The 12,500-nt window shown below is 39.4% G+C and overlaps 1 protein-coding gene across 1 annotated transcript in view; it reads left to right on the top strand.

Annotated features, from left to right (window-relative positions):
• The window catches only part of LOC143022720 (uncharacterized), a 47,393-nt gene that overhangs the window by 23,627 nt on the left and 11,266 nt on the right, over positions 1-12,500 (top strand). The window contains exon 3 of the mRNA XM_076181069.1: positions 561-690. Within this exon, the coding sequence (XP_076037184.1) occupies positions 561-690 (130 nt within the window). The remainder of the gene's footprint in view (positions 1-560; positions 691-12,500) is intronic.

Genomic DNA, 12,500 nt, shown 5'->3' on the forward strand with positions numbered 1-12,500 from the left:
ATATACATATATTTATATATACGGTATATATATATATATATATATATATATATATATATACATGTATATATATATATATATATATATATATATACATGTATATACATATATATTATGTATATATATATATACATATATATATATATATACATATATATATATATACGTGTGTGTGTGTGTGTGATTCACCGTGATCTTGGATCAGGTGTTGGACTCGTGATCGACACTTATTCCCCTCTCGAAAGAGAGCTCAGAGCTCATATATGACTGGTCTATGGGTAATACTGTATGTATGTATGTATGTATGTATGTATGTATGTATGTATGTATGTATGTATGTATGTATGTATGTATGTATGTATGTATGTATGTATGTATGTATGTATGTATGTATGTATGTATGTATGTATGTATGTATGTATGTATGTATGTATGTATGTATGTACAGTATGTATGTATGTATGGATGGATGTATGGATGTATGTATGTATGTTCACTTACCCTTAGTCAAAATTTGAGCAAGCTCATCTATGGTGACCGTTTTCTGTCTCCGCTCTCAGGCCCCTTTTCTATCACGCTTCCGACGGCCGGAGGCGACACGACCGAGAAGACGAGAGCACGCCACGCCGAGAAGGAAGAGCTCCATGAGCGATTCCACAAGGTCAGTTCTGGTTCTCGGATGCAGAAGTGGTCTTGGAAGGAAAATTACCCGCAGGATCTCCTAAAATGAAAAAAGAAGAAAAAAAAAAAAGTCTCCTAAAATGAAAAAAAAAAAAAATGAAGAAGAAAAAACATCGGTGCCAAGGTGTATTTTTCGGAGAACCCCTTACAATTCAATGGGATTGATCAAGGATTTTATTCAGCTGAGGGGAGCTCCGGAAATGCATTAAAGAATGTGCACGGAATTTGCAAACTAACCAATGTATTCACGGGGGCTCCTCCTGAGAGGAGTGAAATCGTTTATCTTTCACAAAAATAGAGAAACGACAAAAATAAAAATACTCTGGGTCTCTCATGGTTTTGTGTTGGACCTAGGCCTTGCTCAGTTCAGAGTGTTGTCAACCCTCTCAGTCAATTGTACAAAGCATACCTTACAATAATAAAAATAAATACATTACAATAGAAATGAAAAACCAATTAGAATAAAAAAAAAAGTTACATATATGTGAACATAAAACAAGCAAAGCAAAAGTAACCATAGGTGACACACAGTAAACAACAACAGGACAGAGATATAAATAGAAGTGGACCAAATGTCTGCAATGAAGAATCAGAAACAAACGACTAAATTAAAAACAAAAATATACACTACAAAAATACAAATGAAATAAGTTACATGGCTGTGAACAATAAAAAAACAAGAGTAGCAAAAAGCCTCAAACGTAACATTAACGTGAATACTTCAGAACATACAACCAGGACCAAATGTCCGCAAAAAAAATGTCAAGGGCAAACGGCTAAATTACAACCAAACAAAATAAAAAAGAATAAATGGCAGTGAACATGAAGCAAGTGTGACAAAAAACATCAAAATGAAACCCAAAAGTAAAAACAGAACATAATCCAAAGACGTAAAAGAAAGAAAGAAAGAAGGTGGACCAAATGTATACCGAGGTAGGAAGTGGGGGACAGGAGGAACAAGGGCTCAATAACAAATGGCTACATTACAAGCAGACAAATAAAAAGCAAAGAAGATAAAAAAAAAGAAGAAGAACCGTAGAGAATATATATATATATGTATATATATATATATATATATATATATATATATATATATATATATATATATATATATATATATAAATGGGTATTAGAAATTTAGGAAAATATGTAGTAAATGTAATCTACATAAATATTTTTAATGCATGGATTCAGCTCTGACTCAGATTGGCTGTCACTTAATTTATCCTGGGACTTGATTTGTTGAGGAAGTATTCAGCTATTTCCCTGTTTAATTTTTTTTTTTTTTTTTTTATTCCAGATTTGATTTACCATTTTTTTCGGGTTTATGTCAGGTTAAATTGCTTTTAGATTTTATTGAAAACGAAAAAATAAAATCCCGGAACCCTATGAAAGTCGGACAGATCAATCTTTTGATGCAGGGTACGTCCATGAAACAGCTACAAGCTGCGAAGAATTATAAATCCCACACAGAGTTTTAGTTTAATTGAGAGGAAAAGAAGAAGAAAAACATCTGGTATTGAGCTCAAGAAGGAAAAAAGAAATGTGCCAGAAAGAAGAAAACTTCACTCAGGGTTGATAGATAGTAAAAATGGCTCATAGGAAAAAAAATCCTTGCGCATAGATTAAAGCCATGTTGGCTGAAGATAAAATCAATTAGCCTCCTAGAATTGTGATTAACAGGCTTTTGGAAGCTGGGTTGCGAGCAGATCGGCCCAGGAAGAAGCCACGACTCACAAAGACCCTGAAGAAATCTCGATTTGAATGGTCTAAAGCAGTATGTTCGATGGACCCCAGATGACTGGAAAAAGACAAATAGACTTATGTACTCTCTGCATTGAGGTAACGCGATATTAGAGTGAATTAAATTTGATTAAAATTAAATTTGCGAAAAAAAAGAAAAAATACTAAAATATCCCAATTTCTGTTGAAGCATCACTAGATTTCATAATGTTGATTAAATTCTTTGACTTTCTTCCACCGAGGCAAATACTCCTCTAAGGTCTGTGTCTGCTTATCTGTCTATTCATTTTCAAAATTACAATGTCATTAAACTTGCATTTCACAACTTTTTGGATAGATTGAAATGAGTGCATAGAGGATTTAGGGAGAAATGTCAATGTACTAGTAATGGGAGACCTTAATGCTAGGGTAGGAAATGATCCAATTGATGGAGTGGTTGGGAAATGTGGAGTTCCAGAAAAGAATCGTAGTGGTGGAAATGTGTCTAGAAAGAGAGTTGATGATAGCAAATACATTGTTTCGGAAGAAAATCAAGCATAAGTACACATGGGAGAAGGTGGTGGATGGAAGGGTGGTAGATAGAGCGTTAATGGACTATGTAGTGGTAAATAGGATTATGATAGGAAGAGTTAAGGATGTACATGTGCTGAGGGGAGAGGGTGGGGGAATATCAGATCATTTTTTGGTGGAAGGTACACAAAGGAACACAAAGGAACACAAAGGAAGAACAAACAACAGCAGGCCTACTGGTCCTAACGAGGCTGTTTGTGTTGACTAAACTACACTACAATTAAGGAAACAGGGCAACTAGGCGATAGAAGATGAACTAACACTACTGCTATCACTGTCCTATCCAATTAATCCAATTGCGATTAAATGTCTGGTTGTCATATCTTTTATTGCAAAGGATAATATTTTATTTGCGGATTAGATTCCAAGTATTTATCTAAGCGATTTTTAAATGTTGTTATCTTGTTACTTTCAACGACAATGGAAGGTAACGAGTTCCACACGTTAACAACCCGGTTAAAGAAGAAGTGCTTACTCTCGTTCGCAGATAATCTTTTGCCAATTACTTTGAAATCGTGGCGTCTTCTTGTATTTGATTGGTCTGATAAGAAGTAATCTTTGACATTAATGTTGTCAAAGCCTTTGAACATTTTAAAAACCTCAATCAAATCTCCTCGCATTCTCCTTTTTGAGAGGGAGAATAAGTTTAGATTTTTTTAGTCTTTCTTCATACGGCAGATTTTTTAGCCTTGGTATCATTTTGGTCACTCTCCGTTGTACTCTTTCTAGTTTGTTAATATCTTTCTGGTAGTATGGGGACCAAAATTGTACACAGTATTCGAGATGGGGACGGACCAAGGAATTATAGAGGTTTAGCAATATTTTTTCTGATTTATTTTCGAAGACTCTTCCGATGAAGCCAACTAATTTGTTTGCTGTTTTAACAACTTCGAGCAATGTTGACTTCTTCAAGTCATTTGATATTAAAACTCCTAGATCTTTTTCTTTAGTTACTGAATCCAATATTTCGCCATTCATTTGGTATTGGATGTGATCATTGTTTCCTCCAATGTGCATGACTTTACATTTGTTAACGTTAAATTTCATTTGCCACTTGCTAGCCCATTTTGATAATTTATCTAGATCGGATTGTAGAGTTTCTTTCTCTTTGGTGGTTGTTACTTTACCGGCAATTTTTCTGTCATCAGCAATTTTTGATACTTTGCAGAGGAGGCCGTCATCTAGATCATTTATATATATTTAGAACAAGATGGGTCCCAAAACTGATCCTTGCGATACGCCACTTTTAACGTCGAGCCAGCTAGATGATGCCCCGTTAATTACGACCCTCTGTTTTCGCTCTGAGAGCCAATCTTTAATCCAGTTGTGGATATTGCCAGAAATACTGTGCATTTTTAATTTGTCGAGCAATCGTTTATGGGGAACTTTATCGAATGCCTTCTGAAAATCTAGATAGATTATATCAACAGATCTACATTCCTCGTATTTGTTAAAAACGTCATGAAAGAAGTCAAGGAGATTAGTTAGACATGAGCGTTTGCTACGGAAGCCATGTTGCGAATCTTTCATAATCTTATTTTCTTCTAAAAAAAATTTACTATACTGTCTCTAGCAGTTTGCACACAATCGAAGTCAGGCTAATCGGTCTGTAGTTACCTAGTTGTGATTTGTCCCCTTTCTTGAATATTGGTGTTACGTTAGCACATTTCCAATCTGATGGGACTTTACCGAGTGCTAATGATTTGTTGAAGAGGATGCACAAGGGTTTACTGGTTTGATTTTTGACTTCTCGCAGAACTCTAGGTGAAATTTTGTCAGGTCCCGGGGCTTTATTTATTTTGAGCTTATCAATCACTTGAACGACATCCCTTTCGGTAATTATGAGTTGATTTAAAACGTTTTGGAACATTTTATGTTCTGGTGGCTGATACACTAAGCAATCTTCGTCTGTGAAGACGGATGCAAAAAAATTATTAAGTATTGAGACCATCTCATTTTCATCAACCGTATGTTTTCCTTCATCGTTATATAATGGCCCAATGCCGCAGGTAAGCGTTTTCTTCATATTCGCATAACTATAGAATTCTTTAGGGTTCGACTTGCTTGCCTCTGCAATATACTCTTCAAGATCTTTCTTACTACGTTTTACCAGTGTTTTGGTTTCGCGGCGAATTCTGTCTAGTGTTAGTTTATCGTCTTGGCTTTTAGTTGGTAAATACTTTTTGTACGCACTCTTTTTACGAGAGAGGTTGTTACTAATTTCCCTATTCCACCACTTTGGTTTATTTGTTGCCGGACATCTCTCACAATAGGGAACACAGAGATTTACAGCATGGTTTAGGTCCGTGGTGAAGTTTTCCCACGCTTTAGCAATATCAATGTCGTTCGAAGTTGTACTCCAGCCTAAGTTTTCTAGTAATGATCGGAGTCTATTGAAATTAGCTCTACGGAAGTCGGGTACTTTTTCTTTGCTGGTCTTAGATAAACTGCCTTCCATTTTAATTTTGAATGTGATGGTACGATGATCGCTAGTACTGAATATTGGCCCGACATTTACTTCGTTTACAAGATTTTCTGTTGTAGAGAATATTAGGTCAAGGATATTATCTCCTTGGGTAGGGCTGTTTACGCCTTGGTGGAAGCCCCTTTCTAGTAAGTTACTATATAAGTCTCGTCCTGTATGCGAACTCAAATCTTCACCCCATCTCTTCACCGGATAGATGGAGGAAGAGTAAAGGGACAAAAGGTAGGGAGATGCTTAGAGTGAACTATTTAAATGAAAAGGAAAAGGAGAAAGAATACAAGAAGAAGCTGAAGGAGGAGTGGGAGGGAGTGAAGGATAGAGTAGAGCTAGGTGTGGAGGAGGAATGGGGATGGTTCAAGGAGGGAGTCACAAAGTGTGCAAGGATGGTGTGTGGAACAAGAAGGACAGGAGGAAATAGAAGGAAGGGTAGTGAATGGTGGGATGAGGAAACAATGAAGGTTGTAGAAGAGAAGAAGCGAGCTTTCACGATTTGGTTACAAAATAGGACGACGGAGTCATATGAGAGGTACAAAGAAAAGAAAAGAGAAGTAAAGCAAAAGGTAAAGGAGGCAAAGAGGAGAGCAGATGTGAACTGGGGTAAGAGTATGACAGAAAAATTTGAAAGTAATAAAAAGATGTTTTGGAAAGAAATTAAGAGAGGAAGAGGAGGCGAATCAAGTAGAGAAGAAAAGGTAAAAGGTGCAGATGGAGAGATGATAATGGAAGAGAAGGCAGTAGGGGAAGATGCGCAGAATATTTTAGGGATGTTGCTAAAAGTGAAGGAGGATAGGGAGGGAAAGATAGCTGCAGTAGGAAATGCTAAGAAAATGACCGTGATGAGTGAGGAAAATGGAGGAGTAATAAGGAAGGAAGAAGTGAAGGCAGTTGTTAAGATGATGAAAGCAGGTAAGACACCTGGTCTGGATGGATGCCATGCAAAATGTCTAAAAAAAAAAAAAGGAGGTACAGTGATGGTGGACTGGTTGGTAAGGTTATTTAATGTTTGCTGGAGAGAGGGTAGAGTGCCGGAGGACTGGAGGAGTGCCTGTACAGTTCCACTTTACAAGGGAAAAGGGGACAAGTGTGAATATTGTAGTTTCAGAGGGATTAGCTTGTTAAGTGTAGTTGGGAAGGCTTATGGGAGGATCTTGATTGAGAGGATTAGGAGAGGAACTGAAGGAGTAATTGGTGAGGAACAGTGTGGATTTAGGACGGGTAGAGGTTGTGTAGATCAGATTTTTGTGGTAAGGCAGATATATGAGAAAGCTATAGGAAAGGGGAAGGAAGTTTTTTGGGCCTTTATGGATCTGAAAAAGGCTTACGACGGGGTAGACAGAAAGGCACTGTGGGAGGTTTTGCGGATATACGGGATAAGAGGAAAGCTTCTAGTAGCTGTCAAGAGTTTTTATGAGAGTAGTAGAGCTTGTGTCAGGATTAGAAATGGAGAGAGCGAGTGGTTTGAGGTAAAGGTGGGACTTCGTCAAGGATGCGTTATGTCGCCCTGGCTGTTCAACTTATACATGGATGGGGTAGTGCGAGAGGTAAATGCAAGGGTAGTGGGTCAGGGATTGGAGATGGTTAAAAAAAATGGAGAAAAGTGGGAGGTGAGCCAGCGGTTGTTTGCGGACGACACTGCGCTTGTGGCAGGATCGGTGGAGGGATTGAGGAAGTTGGTGGCAGAGTTTGGGAGAGTGTGTGATAGAAGAAAGATGAAGATAAATGTGGGCAAAAGTAAGGTGATGAGATGTACAAGGGGCGAAAGCGGCAGTAGTCTGGAACTGAGTATTAAGGGAGAGCGACTGGAGGAAGTGGATAGTTTTAGATACTTGGGTGCAAATGTGGCAGAAAAGGTGGAGTGAAGGTGGAGGTAGAATGTAGATTGAGAGAAGCGAGTAAATGTCTTGGTGGATTAAAAAGTGTAATGAGGAATAGACATTTGGGAATGGATGCTAAGAGGAGACTATATGAAGGAGTGATTGTGCCAACAGCACTGTATGGGACAGAAACATAGAACATAAGAAAAGAAGAGAGAAGGAGTTTGAATGCGTTTTAGTTGAGGTGTCTGAGAAGTATAATGGGGTTACTAGGCTGGATAGGGTGAAAAATGAGGAGGTGAGGAGGAGAACAGGGGTGGAAAGGGAGCTGGGAGATAGGGTTGATAAAAAAGTATTAGGATGGTTTGGACACATGGAAAGAATGAGTGAAGAAAGACTAGTAAAAGAGGTATGGAAGGCAGATGTGGAGGGAGTGAACATGAAGGGATGTCCTAGGATGAGGTGGATGGATGAGATGAAGGGGACTTTGGGGAAGAGGGGAATATCTGTTGAGGAAGGACGGGAGAGGACAGAAGACAGGGTTGAATGGAGAGTGGTTGTGTATGGATGATGTTGTGATGCATGAGGTGGAGTGGGCAGGGGGATGGGGGGTAAGGTAGTATGTGTGAGCAAATTTTGACGCAGCCCGAAGGGATTTCTCCCCGTCTTCTCCTTTTATTAATGGGGGAACGAAGAGGGGGGGTCGCCGATTTAATGAAGCGGCCTTGCTGTGGATGTGCTGTGTCTTGCTACACTGTTTCTGACCCAGGGCAGTGGACAAGGTGTAGGGATGACCCGTCATCCAGGAGGTGCTAAGATGAGAGGGAGGGTGGAGGGGGTGTGGAGTGTATTCAGGGATGGAATGGGTGGGAATGATTTTATGCCTTTTCCTTTTTGACTACCTCCCTTGTAAGGGGGAAAAAGCCTTGGTATATGTATGTATGTATGTATGTATGTATGTATGTATGTATGTATGTATGTATGTATGTATGTATGTATGTATGAACAACATGTTTTTATATAGTATTATCGATTCTGATGTACAATGATAAAGTAAAAGTCCCTTTTGGACCCAGGAAATAATGTGAACATATATCCCCTTTTTTTTTTCTTTATTTGACTTTATTCTATTTTATTTTATTTTTTTTTCTTATTTTTTTTTTACTTATTTACTATTATCATTTTTTTAATACTGGCAAGTCGTATCGGAATTGAGAGCCAATTTTGCCAGCCGTCCTCTCCTCGTACTTTTGTCGACCGGAGGCTCTTTTGTACACAAATGCTCTAAAGAAAAAACACGCACATACACATACATATATGGTATAGTCGTATACCACGTCATGTGCTACGACGGTGTTGGGTGGTGCTCTTGAATTCTTCTTTCCGCACCATCACTAACACAGCACTGGCGCCTACAGAAGAATCAATTTCGAGTTAAGCATACGCCAATGTGAACATATTGTTACAAATCTTACGAGATACTTTTGACTTGTAACATAAAATATTCTAAGATGATATCTGCTCACAGAATAAAACTGTTCAAGGTCACCATTCAATTTTGCGCCATCATGAAATTAAAAAAAAAAATCAAACAAAAGGAAAGCCTAACATTATTCATTAGATTAACAGGAATAACAAGATAATCATAACAAAGGACATGTAATTGAGTTAAGGATTTGCAACCAAATTTAGACATGATTCCAAGTTCTTAAACAAAATTTGAACGGGGGTGAAAGAGAAATAGTCACCAAGAGTTTCACTGTCCAGGCTTCCCGCACCACTGCCATTGACTTCACACATAATATCCTAATTAATGGCTGAGTTAAAATATATAAACAGGGAGAGGAAAGACATTAAAACAGTCACCCCTGATTGCCCCATAGAATCAGCGTCTATGGATTTTGAACTTGATTTGCCAAGACAGACTAAACGTATTTGCACGCACTCTAGCGAAGCTACTCGTGCAAATACGACGAAAACGTATTACACAATACCTTGAACTAATACATAGCTTGGATTACGTCAACAGAAAATATGATAATAATTCGGGTTGACATGTTTATAACATAGTACACAAAATGATAACACATCTTACAGAGCTAAACATGATTAAATAGAACATTAAGACGCCGACCCAAAACGCTTGAATATCTCCCTACATGTGACGTCCAGAACATAACGCTCAATTCTCGTCAGTTGAATAACTGACGTCATTTCACCCAAATGATAAATATATTCAAACATTACATATATAGGATACTCATATATGTATGTATATAATAAACTGTACAGAAAACACACACAGACAAACGCGCACACAAACTCAAACACACACACACACAAACACACACACACACACACACACACACACACACACACACACACATACACACACACACGCGCGCACACACACACACACACACACACACACGCACATACACACAGAAACAAAAACGCACATACACACGTAAACACACATGCATGCACGAAAACACACACACACACACACACACACACACACACACACACACACACACACACACACACACACACACACACACACACACACATATATATATGCACGCACACACTCACACACACACACACACACACACACACACACACACACACACACACACACACACACACACACACAGACAAACACGCACACAACAAATACACATAAACATAAACATATATACACACACAGACAAACACGCACACACAGAAACACACACATAAACACACACATTATACACACACTCACACACTTTCACAAAGACACACACACACATACACCCCCCAACACCCACACCCACCCACACACACGCACACACGCACACACGCACACACGTACACACGCATACACACACACATACACTCCCCAAGTTGACGTACGAACAAAGATTGGTTAAACTCGAACTACCAACCCTGGAACAAAGAAGAGAAAGAGGAGACTTACTAAACATCTACAGAATTATGAAATGGATGGAAGTCCTTGATAGAGATGACTTACTATATTGAAATAGGAGAAAAACAAGAGGACACGAAAAGAAACTTAGAGAGGATAGTTACAGAAGAGATCTGAAAAAGATAACTTCCCACACAGAGTGTTAGATATCTGGAACAAACTGATTGAGGAAACAGTGGGTGCAAAAAATATACAAGAATTTAAGATCAAACTGGATGCTGATAGATACAAAGGCGGGTCACTACGAGCATAGCTCTCTTCTCGTAAAATACAACTAGGTAAATGCACACAAAAGCATACATACACACAGACACACACACACACACCTCGTGGCGCAGTGGTTAGAGTTTTCGGCAGCCACTACGGCGATCCGGGTTCGAATCCCTCCCACGGCTGAAATCATTTCAGTATCGCTCCGTTGCGGGTTGTTACTCCAACTCTCGTGGGCGGGAAGTCAGGGCTGTGTATGCGTGTAAGGTCACAGTATTACCCATAGATCGGTCATATATGAGCTCTGAGCTTTCTTTCAAGAGAGGAATAACTGTCGATCACGAGTCCAACACGTGATCCAAGATCATGGTGAATCACACACAAACACACACGACTTGGACAAGATCTGGAAATGGACTCAAAAGTGGGAAGTGAAATTGAATATCAAGAAATGTAGTATAATGGGATTTGGAAAAAGTAAAAACAATATCGAGAGATTATAAAATTGGTGAAGATGTCAAAAAAGTAAACTCGGAAAAAGACCTTGGAGTGATGATCAGCAAAGACATGACACCGGACAAACATATTTATTAAATAGTCGGAGAAACCTAAAACTAATTGAGGTCAATAAAAGTGGCATTTGCCTATTTGGACGAGGAAATGAAAAAAAAAAAAAACTAACTACACTAATAAGACCAAAACTCGAGTACGCAGCAACCCTATGAACAGCCAGTACCAAAAAGAATATAAAAACAAATAGAAAGAATACAAAGAGCAGCAACAGAACTGGCACCAGCTCTTTCAAAAATGACATATGAACAAAGACTGTCCAAATTAGAATTACCAACTCTGGAACAAAGAAGGGAAAGAGGAGACCTATAAACTATCTATAGAATTATGAAAGGAATGGAAATCTTAGATAAGAATGATTTATTGAAATGGGACAATGGAAAAACAAGTGGACACGAAAAGAAACTAAAAAAAGATAATTACAGAAGATATCTGAAAATAGTAGCTTCCCATACGGAGTGATAGATACTTGGAACGTATTAGATAAAGAAACAGTGTGTGCAAATACTATTCAAGGTTTTAAGAAAAAATTGATGCTGAAAGATACAACTAGGTAAATACACACACACACACACACACACACACGCACACACACACACACACACACACACACACACACACACACACACACACACACACACACACACACACACACACACACACACACACACACACACACACACACACACACACACACACACACACACACACACACACACACACACACGCACACACACACACACACACACACATGGCGCTGTGGTTAGAGCTCTGGCCTGCCACTACGGAGGTCCGGGTTCGACCCTCGCCCGGGGCTGAAATAATATCAGTATCGCAGCGCTGAGGGGTGTTACTCCAACTCTCGTGGGCGGGGAGTTGGGGGTGTGTGTGTGTGCAAGGTCATAGCATTACCCATAGATCGGACCTACGAGCTCTGAGCTCTCTTCCAGGAGGGAAATAGCTGTCGATCACGAGTCCAACACGTGATCCAAAGACCAAGTGAATACATACACGCACACACACACACACACACACACACACACACACACACACACACACACACACACACACACACACACACACACTGCCACTACGGAGGTCCGGGTTCGACTCTCGCCCCGGGCTGAATTAATATCAATATCGCAGCGCTGAGGGGTGTTACTCCAACTCTCGTGGGCGGGGAGTTGGGGGTGTGTGTGTGTGCAAGGTCATAGCATTACCCATAGATCGGACCTACGAGCTCTGAGCTCTCTTCCAGGAGGGAAATAGCTGTCGATCACGAGTCCAACACGTGATCCAAAGACCAAGTGAATACACACACACACACACACACACACACACACACACACACACACGCACGCACACACACACACACACGCACGCACACACACACACACACACACACACACACACACACACACACACACACACACACACACACACACACACACACACA

The sequence above is a fragment of the Oratosquilla oratoria genome, unplaced genomic scaffold (assembly GCF_046742065.1).
Source record: "Oratosquilla oratoria isolate Oo_2021 unplaced genomic scaffold, ASM4674206v1 SCAFFOLD146, whole genome shotgun sequence".
In the NCBI taxonomy this organism is placed as follows: Eukaryota; Metazoa; Arthropoda; class Malacostraca; order Stomatopoda; family Squillidae; genus Oratosquilla; species Oratosquilla oratoria.